The sequence below is a fragment of the Chanos chanos genome, chromosome 14 (assembly GCF_902362185.1).
Source record: "Chanos chanos chromosome 14, fChaCha1.1, whole genome shotgun sequence".
Classification (NCBI taxonomy): Eukaryota; Metazoa; Chordata; class Actinopteri; order Gonorynchiformes; family Chanidae; genus Chanos; species Chanos chanos.
The window spans coordinates 6,924,298-6,944,297 of NC_044508.1; the positions used below are offsets into that span (position 1 = coordinate 6,924,298).

The following is a 20,000-nucleotide window of genomic DNA, read 5'->3' on the forward strand; positions in this document are numbered from 1 at the left end:
GGTCAGTGCAGCTGTGGTGAGTCAGGCTCAGAGAGGCAATGAGAGGCGTGGATCAGAGGCATATTTATAACTGGGCTTTACTGGAAGAAACCACAGTTACACTACGGTCACCATACTGGACATCTCTATTGTACTTCTCTTCTAGTCTTGATTTTCAGGGAGTCTGACTGAGACAAGCCTTGAGATGCAAAAAAGACATTGAAAGACACTCGCTTTCTGAGACACGTTGAAGCATGCTGAGATATGCTGAGACTCATCAAGACTCATCAAGACATACTGAGACAGGGTGAGACACACCGAGACTCGATTTTACGCGCTGAGACTCACTGAAACAGGTTGAAACACACTGAGATGTCCTGAGACTCAGCGAGACATGCTGAGACTCACAAAAACAAGCTGAAAGACACTGTAACACAACACAATTGAGACCCGATGAGACACAAAGTGATTTACTGAGGTCCACTAATAAACACAGGACTGCAACTATAGTGAGCAGAAACATACCTCTCACATCCTTATACAGATTAACAGGATTATCTAAATTCAATCCCACTATATACAAGTCAAAAATATCTCTTTTTCGGTTAAAGTACGGCAATTCCCGTAAAGTAGGTTGATTCTATTTTTTTTTTTGAAGTTTCATTATACTGTGACGACTGTTATAGTCAATGCTTCTTTTAAATCAAACATTTATGCGAACTCCCTCTTTAGACGTTTTGATTTTGTATCCATGACAACTCAGTTTACGGAAACAGGAACATAAAAGTGGACATATCAGAGTACGAAATCTGATCGGAGGAAATGGGCTTTGACTTGTCTCTGCTCCGCAGTGCTGAACGCCCATTGGAAAATGCCTCTCTTTTCTTTTTCTTTTTCTTTTTTTTTTTTTTATTAAATGCACTCAATGTCTCAACTACTACACAAAATCGTTTCTGCTGGGAGTACTGGGACGAGTTGCTGGGAAAGGGGCTGTAATAAAAAGCTTAATTTAACATTGGCCTCAAAGTCCAAAAACAAACATGCGCTACAAATAAAAGATGACAGATAGCTCTGTGTGAAAAAGGTAAGAAAAAAAGAAAGAAGAGGAATTTATAAAAGAGTTATAGATGTGTAATTACACTGCAGCATGGACACGGGGCAGATATGCTAACGCAGGGCAGAGACAGGGCAGTGAAGTGTGAGTGTTTTGAAATGCAGCTGTTTTCTGCTGAGGCATAAAACCAAATAGTGACTATTAGATTATTCTGAGATAGCCAGCTATTCTTAGCTCAAGGCAACTTCCTCGCTATATAGTACATACCATGGCTGGGTCACCATGTGTGGAGCAGACCGCATGCACGGACACACACGGTGACAATCCTAAGATAATTACGGACAATCCTCAGTGCATATGCTCAATGCATATATTACACAGAAAATATGTGGCGCACACACACACAAACACACACACACACACCTCAACACACTCCATATGTCTAACAGCAAGAGTCACATACTCACACACACCTCAGTGTACACCATATATTCAAAGAGAAAAACAAAACAACTGACATACACACATAGACACAAAACACATAATATAAACCTTAACCAGTGGCATAGGCCATGTACTGACACACGCACGCGCACACACACACACACACACACACACACACAAACAACACTCTCTCTTTATGTGTCAACAGAGAAGCAGAACAATGGGACACCCAATAATTACACAGGAATAGCATTTCTATTAAAACGAGACAGACACACAGAAAGAGAGATAGAGATAGAAAGAGAGGTGGGGGGGGGGGGGAGAGAGGCAAGCCTAAATCAGGTTTAGAGTGGCACAGTGGCGGAACTCAGTGATATTGGAAGCTGAATGAGGGCAGTTTGTGCTATATTGGGTCACATCAGCTATTGGATATAGAGTGGCATTGACCTTCACTGTCAAGGTCATCAACCAGAAGGGAAGTGGAAAAAAAAATCTAATCTAACACTACATCTGGCCTATGAATAGCTTTGCAGACATCTAGGGATTTTTCAGTAAATTCAGACTTTAAGCATATTTTTTGAGTTTGCAGGAGTAATTTACAGTACCAAGTGCTACAGTCCCTGTTGAAACAGCATTTTCTTTTACAAATTACTGCCCCCTTTCCCCTTATCATCTAAAAATAATTCCATTGCTGATGCATGCAGTTCAAACCAGAGAGCAATGCGGGAATGGAAAGAGATAAATCTCCATATGTATAAGTTTTCATTCTCACTCTCAGACCCAAAGAAAGAGTCCTGGTTTTCTCCACTGTGGGCAGGGTCCTAAGGAGGCTTTGAATGGTAGGGTTAGGTGAACCAGATCCAGAAAAGAAAAAGACAAACGTGAGAGGGCATGGCCTTCCAGGAGCAGGACTCCCTTCAGTATTTGTGGACGACAATGTGGGGTCATACAGGGAAGTCAAAGAGATGCTGTTGAATTACTGAACACAACTGTAAAAGAGCATGAACCTACATTAACACAGTGACACCTGCACACAAACTCTGAATCTCAACGCTCGCTCGCGCGCGCGCGTGTGTGTGTGTGTGCATGTGTGTGTTTGTTCATTATGAGGAGAGAGACTGACCGTCCCACTCTCTCACACGCACGCACACACACACACACACACACACACACACACACACACACAAGTTGAAGAGTTTCCAGATTCATGCTGAGTCATCAAGGAAAAATGGAAAGAGTCTCATAAACCTATATCTCTCAGATCAGATCTTAAAAGCAGTCAGTCAATGGTTGTAAAGAGATAACCCTCCTTCAGCGGGGCATCTGTATTTCTCTGTATGAGCTAATACAAAAAGCAAAGGTCAACTGATTGAGCCAATATGTAAAACACTGCCTGTTTTTCCAGTCTGTGTCCTAATGGCTTACTTTATGTGGTGGTTACGTAAAGTGCACCACTTCAAGCCCAAGTATGAAACTTTTGGGATTGCCTGTGTTTCTTCCTCGACCCCTAACCTCTGACCCTGTCTCTGAGGGGTGATGTGGGTCAGCGCTGGCTCACCTCATCTTTGACCCCAGAAAGACATAAGTGAGACATGTCAGGGCTGCTAGTGCTGTTTGCGAGTGTCCAAGAATGCATGGAATTGAAATTAGGGGAGACAGACTGATTCACTGACACACACTCTCACACACACACACACACACACACACACACCCTTACCTTCCCACCTTTGCCTCATGACACACACTGCTGTCATATGAAAATCCTAACTACAAATCCTTCCTAAAACACGTTAGCACACCTGACTGTGGCAAGGTGATATTACCTGGTGCAGTACCTCCCCAATGCTAATTTAATTACCGCTAAGTGCTACACTGACTCAGCTGTTTGGATGGTTTCACCAAGGCGCCTTTCGAAAACAAATCGCATTTCTCTGGTGGATGGTATGAGTCCCAGGTGATGTCAGTCCCGAGAGTAAAACCTTATGCAACTGATTTACAAGAGAATTGTGTAGTGTTAAAGTCAGGAAAAGAAATATACTTAAGTAAAATTCTAGAGTGAAGCTGTCACTGTATTTTCTGCATGCTCTTGAACCTAGAGTTCATCCAGGCCTACTAAAAGACACAAACTAAACTTGATACCAATAAATAAACCCTATCATATTGGACACTGAGATGTTTATTTACTCATTATTACCATATTTTCGATTACCCACTGACTGATGGGTTACTGTTCACTCACCAATTCGTCCAGGTTGCGCATGTCACACAGTACTCTTTTCTGCTGTTGCCAACTGGCGACGAGGACTGGGTCCGGTTCGTTAATGCTGTCTTTCCGGCTGAATTGCCTGCTCGGAGGGCTCGGTTCGCCTAGGCTCTCCTGGTCCCGAATCTCTTCCTCAATCTCCTCCTCCAGTTGGATCAGCATCGGGGCCAACATTCCGAACTTAGCCCCCCGACGTGCCACCTCCAACAGGCACAGAACGAAGTTCTTCTCGTTGCATCTCTCCACCAAGTCGTTGGTCTCAAACATCAACACATCTTTAATGCCCAGCTCCTGTCGACACCATGCGATGAAGTTCGATATGTTGTCCCGTGCCAAGAAAGAACCAGGTATAACGTTCCTCGACTGAAAGGGCACATCCTTGGATGGCATCCGAAACGACTGCACTGCGTCCGGATACCTCGCCGCGAAGTCTTGTGCGGCACGGTTCACGTTGTTGGCATGCCGGCACAGGGCACACCCCGTCTCCAGGCTCTCCATAAACGTGTCCGCAGCGATGTCCAGGTCGTATAGGGTGTTTAGCCATTCAGCGAGGTCCTCCTTCATAGCGTACAGGTATTCCTCACTTGATTTGAACGGTCGAATGCTCTTAGAGGCGGCCGATTGGATATTACTCTGATCAGCCATGTTGTGGAAAATACGTGTTATCAATAAAGGCACTGAATGATATCCGAACGTCTCACTGAATGTTTACCCACAAACAGCTCTCAGAATGACTGCTTAACCGTTTATGAGCGGCCATGGTACATCATGTTTGTACAGAGTGTCAAACGAAGCCCATGGCTGAAATGCTTTTATTGTCACTAAAGCAAGCTGGCACGCGACGTTGATGTGGAGCATGGACGCTTGTTCCGGATGTGTGCGCAATGATGTCCGCCTCCTTTAAAGAGTACATCGCGGTTTCTCACACTCCAACTGTGGAAAGGAATGAGCAAACCCGTTATGACCACTCAATCAGTGTGGAGACAAGTTAACAGCATTACATATCCCTGTCCCTGCAGTTAAAATGCAATGCGCTCTTTGGCTTCCTCGCGCGTTTCGTATCACTCAGAATTGCCTTGAGAACGGACGGACAAACGCCTACACAGTCTAAATAGTAGCCATGTGAAATGCTAATATTGTCGGGCTGTGATGCAGTTGGTTTCGCTGTAGCCTACTGTCTCCTGATTAAACATGCTGACCTGCTCTAACTAGGCAGAGCGCTTCAGAAAGCTATCTCATTACTAAGGGATAAGCGTCAGTGGAAGACGAGAAAAACTTAACCCTGTGCGTTCTCAGCTTTAAAATTCAAATGCCCGTGGAAGGCTCGAATTAATGCTGGCCGTTGCGTTGAAACGTTTGAGAAATTTGCATTCGACATTTGAATCTAAGCAGGTTTTAACGATTTCTAATCTATGCAGGTTTAACGATCTCAAATGAAAACCACTTGACAGAGCTGACGAGAAAGAACAATGTTACCGTCGTTATGATTATCTCTTGCAGTCGCAAACCACTGTTTACTCACAGATGAGAAAACTGGTATTCAACACTGAACAGATTGATCTGAACTCTGTACCCGAAACCGATCGGGATTTTCTGAAACCACCAGCTCTATCGGTTCAACATACTGTATAACCAAACAGTGGAGACCCAAGGGAAGTACCGTGTTTTCTTGAACTGGATTATAATATATGTAAACATTTATTTGAGGTGTGATAGTCATTCTTAATCAAGCGCTGGAAGGTGGGTTTGTAGGTTGTCATTTCAATAAAAAGATCACATGATAGGTTACTCACCTTGACAAACATGACGTTTGATGAGTTCAGTGAAGCCGCTTATTTTAAAGCAAGGCATACTGTGAACATGCTCTTAAGGAAAATATTTCTTACCTTTACAGTTCCAGATATTTTTCAAACAACTGTGATCCCCAATCTGCCACGAAGTATTCCAAAACAAAAATCTGGAGTCGAGTCATTTAAGAAGTTGCTTACGGGACAAAGACAGACTACTGTATGTAAAGTTAGACTATATCCTTAATAGCCCTTCGTTTGCTGTCATCTTTGAAATCAAAGTCCATCGTTTATATAAAACGTAACGCTCAGTCACCTTTCGAGAAACGCTAGTCTATTGTTATCAATGCTGTTGTTTGAGTCCAGTTTCAGTTTGAAGCCTACAGATTTGAGTGTTGCGAGAGGTGCTTTCCCTCAGTCACTGGAAGACCGTCCCCTCTCTTCGCGCTTCAATGGGCGGACAAAAGACTTGTACCAAAATACCACAGCTACATTACGGAACCGTAATTTCTTCGTTTTCTCAGTTAATTCACTCTAAGGGCACATGACAAAACACGGTCATAGTAACGAGGGTAATTTCCACAGACACCAATGCTCATGTACCGCATTAAGCTTCCGCTAATGATGCGTCTCTTGTCTGCCCCTTCCCACGCTTTCTAAGTCATCCCTTAATGTCCTTACTGGGTATAGCCGTCTGTCTGAGGCTCCACTGGGGCTGATCCATTCAACTCTGGGTTAACTTCAAGCCGGATCGTAGAGCAAATAAAGACTTAAAGAACTGTTCGGAGAAGTTCAGTGTTGACAAACGACTAAAAAATCGATACAATATCAACGATTATAAACAAAGGCGCCACTCCGCTTAAAAAACTATGGTGACAAACAGTGAGTCACTTAACGTCCCCGCAAGGAAGATAGTCCAGGGACGTATGTAAAAGCATACAAGTCAAATTGTTCAATCCGGACCAGTGACCGACATGTCCCCTAAGCATGATGGGAAGTCGTGGTTTATCCTTAAGAATGAGACCCAGGTGTCCAGTTACATTTTCCTCATCCCAAAAGTGTGAACAGAATTGAAGGGAATGAGCAGACACGTACAGTGGAAGTGTCGTGACCACATACCATCTTTACTAAATCCTTCTCTCCCTTCAAAATGTTGCCTGTAACACTCCACACATTTTATTAAATTCATCACAGAGACATTCACGGAATGGAGGCAATCAAGTTGAGTGTCTTTCTCCTTAACTTATGTTCGTTTGTTCTCACGCAATCTTTTAACAGCATTCTTCTAAAAATGGAAACTGTCTTGTTCTCTTGCAAATGGACTTTTTGGAGGTCTCTCTCTGACAACACACCACACACCCTGTGTGTCTACCAGCAGTAATGATGTCTGTAAACAATTCAGTTCAGACTATAGTGGTGCGAATATGAAAACAGCGGGGTGGTTCGAAAAGGGGTCCTTGTTTTGATTTGAAATGTGTCGGTTGTTTCTTTAAGAGCTGTAGACAGTGGGGAGGACATAGCGCAAAGGAGAGGATGAGGTCATTCACTCAGCCCGAATGAATCAGCTCCACAGTGAATACACACACACACACACATAGCCTACACATGCACAAGCACACAGCTGGATTTAGGAACTGGCACTTTGCCCTTCATTAAAACTTTGCTTAGCTGCTGCAAAACCACTTCATAGGTTTGATTTTAAGATAAAATCTCTCTCTCTCTCTGTCTCTCTCTCTCTCTCTCTGTCTCACACACACACACACACACACACACACTCTTACTTTTCTCTCACCCTCTAACTCTCTCTGTCTCTCTCTTGCTCTCACTCTGTAAATTTCTCTCTCTCTCTGTCTCCTCCCTTACTCTCCATCTCTCTCTCTCTTTCTCTCTCTCTCTCTCTCTCTCTCTCTCTCTCACACACACACGCACAAAACACACAGGGACAGAGAGAGAGAAGGAGAGAGCTTAAAGGCTTAATGTTATATTTTTAAAATAATATTCTTATACTGCAAGTTTCTGTTCAATTCCTGGACTGCAAACCACACAATGTGCTTGTCAAACCTAATTAAAATCAGATAGAACCCTAAGAAGGATTATATGAGGAGTCGACTCAACAGGTATTCTTAACCGCACTCCCGCAACCCTCTCCTGTTAACCAGAGATGGTCTGATTATCAGGAGGCTTAAAGAATGTGAGCCATATGCTCAACAGATGCGCCGACAAGCTGTGTGTTTAGTCACAAAACTTTACAATCAATTGGCATGACTAACAACCACAACAAACCTTACATCACTCTCACTTTACAGATGATATGGTTACAGATTTGACTTTATAGTTTTGAGAATATTCTACTTTTATTGCTGTTTCAAGCTGGTGAACTTTGAACCATAGTTTCCATCCACAAGGTTTTGTTTTTTTTGTTTTTTTTAACTGCAAATCCACAATGACATTATTGTAGGGTCATATTACAATTGCGGATTAAGTTGTCACATGTTCTCATTAAAAGATTGCTCACACAGCTTAATTAGCTTTTCTCATAGGTGTGCCTTCCATGTCATTGCCCTGGGAATATGACTGGTTTGTCACGTAAGTATAAAACACACATTCCGATATAACTGTAATGAATCGTTTTCTCTTTCTCCACCTGTCCCTGGGGTTGTCAGGAGGATCATCTTAGTCATACTCTGATGAAAGTTGGCATCATCTTATTGAAAAAAAAAGGCCATCATTTCACAAATGCTCAGTCAAGTCTAATTATGCACTGTGCACTGATTATACAATATTGAAAGCATTTTTTGTTAGGGTGACACCTTGTGGTGAATATTTGTATTACGTAAAAATGAAACGCAGCGAGAGTAACGTTTGAATGTGATTGTTTCCAAGAATCTGTTACTATAAAAATAAAAGGGGTACAGTACTACCACTAAGTCTACTACTAGTACTCTTACTACTACTACTACTACTACTACTACTAATATTAATAATGTACATAGAGTTATGACCATTTTAATTTTTACAATTACAATTACAATTTAGCATAACCAGACGCTTTTAGCCAAAGCGACTTACAATCAGTGCATCAGTCGGATTCCTAATACCTCATAAGCATACATCGCTAAAAAAGACTGAGCGTCAATTTACTCCTTCGTATTGCGCCCTGGAATTCTTAGACAAACATAGATACAAAACAAGGTTTTGTTTTTTCCTTTTTTTTCTTTTTACAACAAGAAGCAGAAGGACCGCTGAAGCCAATCATAACCATTTGTTGCCTTTTAGAGATCATCGTACTTTCCATGCTAGAACTTCAGGATTTAAATCTCATTCAGAATTACGTTACGCATGGGCCGCAAATCGCGTGCGTTGAGAGCTACAACCGTACCAAGGGAACACGTAAGCGGGGCGCACAGAATAATTGAGATGAAAGATATTTAACATTTCCATAGTTGTAGTTTATTTGAACAACCCAGGTACATTCCCTAGACAAGAAAACGACGTCACGCGAAAATTACTCACATATATTTACTAATCTGTTGTGTAATTTTATTTCGGTAAAATGAAACCCACCTGTTTCAAGTTGCTCGAATGGACCTGGCTGAAACGGAAGCATTCGAAATGAAAACATACATGAACTTTGCAAGTGTAATTACCATGGTGTTTGGATTTGACTGATTTATTGTACAAAGTGAACTGCAGTTTTACTAACAAAGCTAATCGTATAGTTATATAGGGCGCTTAATATTTTAATGTTCGCTGCCTAGTGATATAATTGCACAGCAAATAACCAATGCAGATTAAGCAGATTTAGTTTGCGGTGACAGATTGAAGATAGCCCCACAGCATGACTATTCTGATGGGAATGTTTGCTTAGTATCGTCTTAATGGTATGACAATATGCTTTATTAGTGTCTGAATACGATGACGTTAGCATATAGGTCTATGGTAACAGAAATCTATAGTTAGACCATGATAGTTAGGTAGATTGTTTATCCATGTATTTTTAGAATGCTCGATAATCTGTTCTCGGCATGGCTTTGGTTCGGATCCAGTCGTCCAGGATTTTGCGGTGGGACGATACTTTTGGTAATCTTAATTCTATCTGTCTGGTTGTGTGGCATTCAAGCAAGTCTCAGTTTAGGACCTGGAGGCGAATTTCCAAGGTTTTATGGTGAGCCAATAGCTAACAGCTAATTGTTACTAATATAGTGGTATACATTCGTATATTATAACCGGGTTCAAATATAAACCATTCCCACTTTCCGTTACAGATTTGATTTTCTACGGCATAAGCCACGAAGACCTGACCTCACTTCTCTTTAACACCGGTCTCTTGCTGTTGTTTGGACCGTGCCAAGAAAGGCGTTGGGGCACTTTCGCTTTCCTCTCTTTGTCAATCCTCTCCACGACACTCCTTCCCCCTATTTATGCCTTGTTCCTCTTCGTCACCGGAGACGAAGCTAGCCGTGTCAGCGGCTACTCGGCTACCCACCTGGCACTATTTACTGCCCAGTGCCGACTGGTCAAACAGAAGCGTGTCCTCCGCTACATACCCGTCTGGTTCCTACCCTGGTTCTTCTTGCTGCTCGAGCTCTTTGTGCTTCCTGGTGCTCCAGGGCTGTTGCATTTCTATGCCATCTGCCTTGGACTTAACTGTATCTTTTAAATTACTAGTGTGGTATCTTTCATTAAACGCACTAGTGATATAGGCTAATTATATCACATTAACTTGTCATTCATTCTGCATTGATACGGTTTGTTGCCGTGTATTGTATAAGATTATTTCCCTTAGTTTCTGTCTCAATCAAAGATAACTCTGATGTTATTGAGATTCTGCATCGGATTGAGAATTTGGGGCTTTGTCACTGTTTGCCATCGTGGTCTTACATATCTGTTAGTGCCAGACCACAGTTACCAACCTACATCAGCGCAGCTCAGAGGTAATTCAAATACAAGACTCTCTCACATTTATCACAACTGTATTTCCCATTCAACTGAATCAGTAGCTGATGCCGTTCTGAGTGTCATGTTTTGCTTGTCCTATGTAAATGTCTCCTTGTTCTTGACTGTGACAGATCTGAGACGTTGGCTGAGTCTTCTCGTATAGGAAAGACTGACCCTCCCAGCAGACCATATTTTGAAGACCCCTCACCCCTCCTGCAACCATGGCAAACTCAGATGCCTCAGTGGCACCAGGCTGAGCCAATGATGGGATCAGATACTCAGCTACTGGAGGAGCAGATGTTAAGGGCAGGAATATTGGCCTCATTGCAGGACGCACCTGAGGGCCCAGCAGACAAAGTAGAAGTGCCCAAGTCCTCAGTCTCTTCTCTAAGGTTAGTTACAGTGTATTTGTATATACATGTGTATGTAGTATATAAGCGTTATAAATATATTAGTGACTATATCAGTTATTGTATGTCACCATAATATATATCCAGTCAATACATTATCCACACACACAAGGCTGAGCACACTATACGTTGACCTATAAACTATTTAAATATACATCTTAATACATAAATTTGAGATTTTTAGATGGGCTTTTACTATAACATAATTGAGAGCCATACATTTAACCATGTCTGTATGTCTCCTCTCTCAGGCTACAGCAGCTGGAGAAGATGGGTTTCTCCACAGAGAAAGCAGTGGTAGCACTGGCAGCCACCAGTCAGCTAGATGGCGCTATTTCTCTGTTGATTGATGACCAGGTTGGAGAAGAAGCGGTGGTGACCTCCAAAGGGAGAAAATCCTTGAACTCATAGAGACAGGGAGGGATTTGTTTTTCTTTTTTTATTTATTATATTATTATAGCGGTTGGGTGGTAGTTAACCCTCCCATGGACATTTTCGCAGCGTGTACCAAACACATCACATATGGAGAATATATCAACTCACTATGGGGGATGGGGGTGGGAAGGGGATGTATAACTCAATGTACTTAAAGGTGAAACTGAATCAGGTTGCTGTAATGGCCAGACTATTCAAATTGGGCCCTCAGTTTCACAAATCCATCTGCTTTCTGTGTTCGCTAACGTTTTAAATGTTACTCCTTGGCTGAGGAGTGTTCACACCTGTTTTCCAGAAAGAAAATCGGGCCTTATAGAGAACGGGAAAAGGCAAAAATTGACAGGCTCTTAAGGCTAAGGCTAAGCAGCTCTGCTATATGCGAAAGCTGTGATGAGACTTAAACTTTGTGCAATAAAAAGCTTCATATCAATTGTTAATGTTTTATGATGTGAAGTAGATAAATACACCAATCACGTTGAGCTTTAGGTCACGCGTTCAAAAAAAAAAAAAAAGTTACAAAGAAGCAAATGAAACACAGACTACGTTAAAAAAAAAAACACACATTGAATTTATTTTACCACCAATCTGGAAGACTCTGTAAGCTACCAAGACAAATTTCAAGCAATTCTAAAGAAGCCAAAAATAGAACAGCACGTAAAGTGACATAACGTAAAATGGCGTACAGAATGAAGTAAAACAACTGCTAGTAATCATCTTTAAATAACAGCAGTATTATCGTAAAGACAAAACAAAACGATCAAAGAGACTCTGAACGAAGAAGGGCAATCAACCTACCACAGACGCACTTAATCATGATAGAATGTCAACAACAAATTCAAGTTAATTATACAGTCTCTGCAATCCCCCAGGGGTTAGCGAAAAAGAGTGAGTAAGAGAGAGAGAGAGAGAGAGAGATTTTGTGTGTGTGTGTGTGTGTGTGTGTGTGTGTGTATGCCTGTATGTTACTTGTTACATTACATGTGCACGTATTGTCAGGTTTGGCCGAACGTTGGCTTCCCAAGCCAACAACATCCCTGAAACACTGTCACACATGCAACTGTGTATACAAATGAGCAACATATCCATTGTGTGTGTGTATATGTGGGCACGCGCGCGCGCGTGTGTGTGTGTATTAGTCTCATATTTAAAGCCGGATTTGACAGAGCTAAACTGTTGCATGCAAGCAGTGAGATGCAATGGGATTATTGTGCGGCTGTTGAGTGGATTATAATCTTGGTCACACTCTGATGACTTATTATTATCATAAATGGGGGAGAGCAGTCTCTTTTGCTACAGTTTTCTGTATTCAGTTCGTGTGAGAATAATGAATAAAGACCACAAAACAGTACAGTTGTCTCTCACTATCAATATTTAAGTCTCTGTTCTGAAAGAAGAACTTTTTTCTTAATTGTGCATTAAATGCAAAGAGTATTTTAATTGTTCATTTAAGTTAGTAATTAAAAAAAAAAGTGTTCAAAGCTTGTGTATGTTTGAATATGTGCTAATTTTCATATATACATTTCCTGCAGTTTTATATGTCTTCCATTTAAAGAAGCAGCAACTTCTTAGATTAATAATGGTGTTTTTTTTTTTAATTTCAGAGTTTCATAATCTTTTTCTCTTTTTCTTTCTTTTTTTTTAACTTTAACTTTTTTCTTCTCAATAAAACACTACCATTTATGATGTCACATAATTTTTTTTTTTTTTTTACAGTTATTAAAGCACCAGTACAATTCCCCGTAACTGTTCATTTTCTCAGTATGGTTGTCATTTTGTGATTGAACTGTATTGCTGTATTCGTCTATATATATGGTTTAATAGTTCTTCCCAAGGTCATTTTCTTTCAATTCAACAGAAGTCCTATAGCAGTGCTGGGAATGAGAGTAAGGAACCTCTGGGCTTATACACCTTGCAGAGGAGGAGGGGGCTAACTGAGACTTTTTTTCCCATTTGAGATAGTTAATCTCTACAGCACCAGATGGTCTTCCCTGAGGTGTCCCCCCCCCATCTTCATGCAATGGTATGGCCTAAAAAAAGACATAGTAGATCAAGCGGAATGAGTAATGTTGGGGCTTGCAAAGGGTGTTGTCTGTTCCAAGACAATCTGGAATCCAGAGAGCAGGTCACATCGACCTTCTCATCCCTCAGGGGGTCGAGGACAATTTCCCCCGATTCTTGGTGTCTGCCGGAAGCGGAGGTGAAAGGCTCCTGTAGGGCTGGATACCCGCTCTTTTTTCCCGAAAGAACCCTGGTGTCACCGTGCCGTACAGACCGTCCCCTGACCCTAGATCAGGTTCTACAGGAAACAAAAAAGAATTTACAAACTGTTTGCGCTACTCTCGCGTGTTTCAGCCCAACATTCCAGGTTACATAACATGTTTTAATACATAAAGGTTCTCTCATGAACGGTTTAAGGCAAGAGGAGCTAACAAAGCCAAAGCTTTTCATCTGAAACTGACTGTGTTTTTTTTAACTTTTAACAAAGTACGAAGCTCATAATAAATCTACAGTATGTCACTGGGAGTACATAGACTGGTAATTGATCTGTCTGACAGGTATTTGGGAATCGGGATGGTGGTGCTGACTTGCACAGAATGTTTCTACTTGAAATTCTGATCAAGAAGTATAGTTTAGGAAATTTGCCTGCGTGAGTGTGAATGTTAGCTTTATGTAAAAAGCATGGTAGTGTAATTACAGGTAAGGTACCTATTACCATCAGTACGTTTTGAAGTTTATCCTGCAAGTTAGGGGCGTCAGTTGATCCTGTGGTGTACTATAGGTGGAGGGGGGATAGGTCCAGGACTCTTACAACCTGGAAGTTGGGTGTTGAAGTTTTACCTACAGATATGGGATTATTACCACCTGTGAATTTGAGAATGTCACTTCAAGGGGAAGCCCTACAAACTGTAGGCATGGGAGAGTTGCCTGTGGGTGTGGGACTGTTGAAATAAAGGTTGCAGACCATTATCTGAAAGGGATGTGCATAAGCTGCAGGCACAGGAACGTTACCTGAAGGTTAGGGACAGTTACCTGGGTGGTCAAGAAGTGTTGACGTACACCTGCTGACGTGCAAGTTTTATTTGCATTTGAATATAAAGTGTTACTACTTTTAAGTTTGAAGCTATTAGATGTGAGCATGTTCTCTGAGGGGCAAGCGAGTTACCTACAGGTATACTGGTAGCGGTACCTGCAGGGGGAAGGTGTTTCTGGGAGGTGAGGGAGGGTTACCTGGCCAGATGATTGCCTCCAGCAGCTGTACCCTGCGGGCCAGTAGCTCTAAGTCAGCCTGCAGGTCTTTTAACATCTGCACACTAACGTCCTATTGGAGACCGACAGCAGCAACAAGGTCAGGGGGAGTGAGGTACGGATTGTGACGCTGGTCAGGGGGGAGCTCAGCCCCTGAGTTTGTGACCCCTGAGTTTTTGACCTCTGTCCTGACCTCTCTGCCCCTCATGTCACATGGCAAATCAAGGAGGAGGGGTCAAAAACACATCCCCTATTGACTTTGGACCTTTGTTCCAAGTCTAAACCTGAGGTCCTCCTACTCACCGTGGATACCGATCATAGTCTCGAGGATTAAAACCCTCTCGGCTAAGATCTTCAGGGCCTCACGTATTTGGTGTATCCCGTCCCCCTGTGAAGATAGATACAGCCGTCATAGTAACGGGGCACAAGCCAATCAAAGCATTCGCCAAGGTGCAAAGTCATTCTCTCGGTCAATCCATAACAGCAGTTAGAGGGTTAAACTCAGTCCAAAACAAACTCCCAACCCTGGAACCCCTGCAAACTACCCCACCCATCATCTGTTTCTCTACTTTTTTTTTTTTTTTTGGTTTGGTTTGGTTTTGTTCTTCTGTGGTCATGCTGTAAGACCAGGCTTGTCAAAACAGCATGCATGGCCATTAAATTTCCCAATTTTACAGAAAAAAAAAAGAAAAACAAATCAGATCTCTGTCATTTTAGTTTTCAACATGCTATATACATTCCCAGCAAACACAATCAAAACCAGACTTCATTTAGAGGTGAGCAGGCACAATGACCACAAAGACCAAAGAGCTTATTTTTTGGAGTCGTGTGTAGAAGCACGGAAAGAGTATCTGTAGACATAACCTGGCTGTAAAACATATATGAGCATCTTTATGGACATTCATGTCAATAAGGCCGCGTGACCCACTAGTTAAATGAGGTCTCATGACTGCTCGTCTCCATATGAACGTAAAGGGGACACACACAAACCCGAGGCCATTTAAACTTCCTTTAGGGGCCTGTAACGGTGGATTCCCATCTTTCTTTCCACGCGACACACAGAAATCTGGTCCATATTAATAACGCCAAAGCCTTTTAAAGAGGAAACACTCGCTGTTTGTGCCAAGCACGTTTAACAGGGGGAAACTTTTTCCCGCCAAAGAAGGTACTTTGAACTTTTGCAATACGTCCCTCTGAATCTTTGTCCTGAAGGTAGACTGGTCTACAGTGGAGAGGGAAATTAAGAGTGTGTTGGTTTGCAGGTGTGTAAGCAAAACAAAGGCCTGCATACCTTGAAACCTTCTAGAACAATGACTGTCCCCTCACTTAAGTAACTGAATGAGAAGAGACAAACTAGTGTAGTCTCAGTAGTTTTGCGTTTACAGGTACTGTACTTATTCTATACAAGATATCACTTAGAGCAAAGGGCTTTTGATTTTTCCACAACTGACCCAATTTAAATGAACGCATGGGTTTGTGAGGCATCCCCTTGGAACCGACTCATCACGTCCAACATACATCAAACATGTCTTTTAAACAACAGCAAAAACCAAGAGACTCAAGCATAAAAAGTTCAGTAACATACGCAAGTCAGAGAAATTACTAATGACTGCTCACGCTGAAAAAACAGGTTACGGTTATGCATAAGTTAGTGCCTTCGGGAGTGAAGGTCTAAGGAGGGACCAAATAAAACATGCAAGACAAAGACACCCTCCCCACCCACCCCCAAAGTGTGAGAAAAAGTGCTGAGATAGAAAATCCCTCTGATAAATGGAGTCTGGGCAGGGCAAGACTCCCACCCAATGACAGAGAGAAAACTAATGGCATTTTTGGGTCTCTTGAGGAACCTGCGGAGAAGGGGTTTTTTTTTGGTATCATGAATTATCTGAGTCTTGTGATGAATGGCCCACCAGTGGCCTGTAATGCGCTAACATCTGCAGGTTCAGTGTGAACTCATAATTCAGACCACTGTAAAACTAGGAACATTTTGCAGAATAACGAGTTCCTATGGGGTCGCGTGAGGGGACAAGAAAGAGTTTCGGTGGCTGGTTGAGTCCCATTGGGATTACCGGTAGGGTAAAAGAGGGGTACTGGGTTCACACAGGGCATTCCGCAATGGGAGCTGCCCCCCCCCCCCCCCCCCCCCCTCTAAATTTTTGCTGATTAAATTGAGGGTTAAACACAAGATTACAGGCAAATCACAAGCAGTAGGACGGTTAGGGGATGGACAAATCATGCAGACGTGCACTCTGGGATACCGGGGGATAGCTGTATCCACCCCACACACCCACCCCAACCTGAACACAACCCAACACCAATCCATCAACACTGTCCCCACAACAACTACACATAAAGTGTTCTGACACATACACACACACACACATACACACACACCTATTGCATCTCTGGCCAGGTTCAAGGGAAGCCTCTTTCTGGCACTTTAAAGTCTATTGATGTTTTGTGTGAATGAAAACTTTGCTTGACAATGGTGACCAGAGGGACTTGGTATTTCACAAAGCATGACTGTCCAATAGGAAAAGAGACCTTCTTTTTGGACCATCCTTTGTTTTGGATACGCATAAAATAAAAGTGTTGATTTGAGCTGTCATGGTTTGACAAGTCGTCTCAATGAGAAATACCACCAAGCTTGTGTGTGTCGTGTGTATGTGAACATATAGAAATGGAGGCCGAGATTGAGGCCATGACTGTGACTGTGGTAGGTAACCATGGAGACAGTGGGTAGCAGAAAAGTCAGACAGGACGCCGGGGTCACACAGGGGAAACACTCGGAGGCAGCACCCCACCACCAAACAAACAGCAAAAACAACAACAAAAACAGCATGAACATGATAGACAGATGATCATAAATGAAAAACAAATAAACAAATAAAATTGCACATTGTTTAAAGTAACAGATTATGTAAAAAACAACTCAAAACAATGAGTGAAAAGTGAGTACAGTGAGTAAGAAAATGACCTTTTTTTTTTTTTGGACAAAGTTCAGTGGAGTTTTCATTGGACTATTTCTTGACATCAGTTAATTAAACCTCCAGGGTAGCCAGAGTTATTGAGTCTGAATATAGCAGGTGTTTGCCATGGAAACTCCACCAAAGGTTCCAACATGTTAAAACATGAAATTTGCATGAGATGATGATCACGGCAACTGTGGTAATCGCATAATAGGACGGAAATCCCTTACGTTGAAATCACTCTAGCATAACATGGCAGCAAAAGAAAACAGGTCATTCAAAAATAACGTTATTTTTTGCACTGTTTGCACTGGATATCAGTAAAAAGCCACAGACAGAATAAATGACATGGCCAGAGTATCCTTTGACTCAGCGTTTGATTTCTCTGGCCTGAACCCAAACTACATTACCAAAGGGGTTCCGGATGTCATATGCTTACCGGCAAACCTTTCTCTCCGGGCTCGCCCTTAGGTCCTGGTGCGCCCTGAGGAGAAACAGTGACCACAAAGGATAAGAAGATCAATCTGCCTGGAACCATAAATCAGAAATTATGCATATTTTGCCATTCAGGGAGGAATAACAAAAAGGCAGGTTTTAATTGGTGCCTGTTGGCCATTGCACTGTTTTTAGGAGTTACGAGCCTCTCTTTCACAATCAGTGATGAGTTATTACATCTGTCAGTGATCTGTCAATGCAGTCATATCCGCTTAAGCCAGCCAGTTCTATGCCAAAGAACAGCAATAATGACACAGTAGAGTGTATCAGGTCTTTTTTTTTTTCTGAACAGAACAAACTAGTAGTTCTGAGGGGAGAGACTGTTACCATTTTTATAAGAGTTTCACATTGCTGCTCTCTGTGAGAATGACATTCGCTCCAAAACTCTGATTGGGTTGTATGTATGAACAACGTCCAGTTAACTGCAGTGATTCACAGTTTGATTCCTGGGCTCAGAGGCAAGAGATTACTAATGCTGGAATCGAACAAGCCCAGAAGATCTTACCATCTCTCCTTTAAAGCCCCTCTCTCCTGGATAACCCAGCGGACCCTGCAAGTTCACAGTCAGATAATGTTAAGAGATCAGTGTTAACTTACATGTAAAGGAATGACAGCAGTTGATTTGTGGCAGTGTTGTGATTGTGGTTGTGGTTATGTCACGGCTGTGGTGGTGTCGCGGTCGTGTTGTGGTTTGTTGTGAACACGGTTACTCACTCTTTCCCCTCGCTCTCCCTTGGGTCCCACGGGGCCCGGTAAACCTGGTGTCCCTGGCTTTCCCTGTGAGACAAAGAAAAGGATCGTGTACATCACGTATGCACGTAATCTCAATCCCAGTGTAGGTACTGTAGCACCTCCCATTCTGGTTTTGCTTTTGTCTTACACTCTGTCCTGGAGGTCCAGCTGGTCCGATTGGGCCCTGTGGTCCTGGTGGACCTGTAAGAACCACACAGAAACCCAACGTTAAAGTAACATTAGAACTACACCCTCAAAACAACAACAACAACAACAACAACAACAACAACAACAGCAGCAACAACAACAACTGACAAAGACACCTGAACCCAAGACAGTAAAACAGATTAAAGAACATCGTTTTTGTTCGACAGAGGACCAAGACGTCAAAATACACTCAGCAACAAAAGACTCAAATAGTTCAGAATGTCACACAGACCAACACCATGTGTGATATCTGTTCTAAAATAAAACAGTACAATGATCCAACGACTGCGAGCTCTTGGCTCAAAAGAAGTAAAACTGACATCAGATTAAAGAGCATTTTGGCTGCATTAAAAGTCTTCCAGTGTTTATGAACATTCCTCCAGCTTTAAAGTAATAGTCCAGTGTTGTGACAGGAGCTGGATTGGACTGCCTTGCATTTTTTTGGGGGGGGGGGGGTATTTTAAAGTTTAGCATCAACACTATTAGAAAGAGCGCAGCAGCTAGAGCTATAGCATACATACTTAAAAAAAAAAAGCAACTATCCACTTTCAATGTCCAAACTAAATGTTTGGATCTATAAGAACGACAGAATGAAGAAAAACAAGAAACTGCGTAAACAGAGCAGTCTGTCGTTTAAACGCTGATCACAACTAACTATCCTGTTCTTGTAAGGCTAAGACTAGTGACTCACATCATTGGCTGAGGAGAACAGAGGGTAGAGAGGTACAGAGGACGAATTAAGAGAGTGAAACTGCATGCTGATGTATCAAACAGTAATTAGGTTGAGCTCTGGTGGTGCACAACAGGAATTGGACTGAGGGGGGGGGGGGGTATAATCCCACACACACACACACACACACACACGCATACAAAAAATTCTGGGCTCAAATCCAGATCCTTGAGATGCAGTGAAACTGAGTACTCCCATTGCAAATGGCCAAGTGTTTTTATACAGCATCTGTGAAGATTAATGTTTTCTCTGATGTATGACATGTACTGGAACAGCAGAGCCCATTGTATGCGATTCCTGCATTATTAGTG

At 42.3% G+C, this 20,000-nt stretch overlaps 3 protein-coding genes across 4 annotated transcripts in view; 1 reads left to right on the plus strand and 2 right to left on the minus strand.

The window, feature by feature from the left end:
• gas2l1 (growth arrest-specific 2 like 1) overlaps positions 1 to 4,385 on the minus strand; it is a 20,941-nt gene extending 16,556 nt beyond the window's left edge. The window contains exon 1 of the mRNA XM_030792048.1: positions 3,717 to 4,385. Coding sequence (XP_030647908.1) covers positions 3,717 to 4,385 — 669 coding nt within the window. The remainder of the gene's footprint in view (positions 1 to 3,716) is intronic.
• Positions 4,386 to 9,529: 5,144 nt separating this feature from the next.
• Positions 9,530 to 11,286, plus strand: rhbdd3 (rhomboid domain containing 3). The gene is made up of 5 exons (XM_030792043.1): positions 9,530 to 9,692; positions 9,793 to 10,176; positions 10,332 to 10,461; positions 10,597 to 10,857; positions 11,127 to 11,286. Exons 1-5 carry the CDS (start codon positions 9,530 to 9,532, stop codon positions 11,284 to 11,286), a joined length of 1,098 nt encoding a protein of 365 aa, XP_030647903.1.
• A 1,752-nt stretch (positions 11,287 to 13,038) lies between these two features.
• emid1 (EMI domain containing 1) overlaps positions 13,039 to 20,000 on the minus strand; it is a 44,733-nt gene continuing 37,771 nt past the window's right edge. Inside the window, exons 11-16 of one of the 2 annotated variants that reach the window (XM_030791641.1) lie at positions 18,901 to 18,953; positions 18,735 to 18,797; positions 18,526 to 18,570; positions 17,965 to 18,009; positions 14,539 to 14,629; positions 13,039 to 13,606 (exon numbers count right to left, since the gene is read on the minus strand). In XM_030791641.1, the coding sequence (XP_030647501.1) occupies positions 13,455 to 13,606; positions 14,539 to 14,629; positions 17,965 to 18,009; positions 18,526 to 18,570; positions 18,735 to 18,797; positions 18,901 to 18,953 (449 nt within the window). In that variant the 3' untranslated portion in view covers positions 13,039 to 13,454. Of the gene's footprint in view, positions 13,607 to 14,538; positions 14,630 to 14,859; positions 14,945 to 17,964; positions 18,010 to 18,525; positions 18,571 to 18,734; positions 18,798 to 18,900; positions 18,954 to 20,000 lie in introns of both variants that reach the window. The other variant, XM_030791642.1, reaches the window with a different exon arrangement.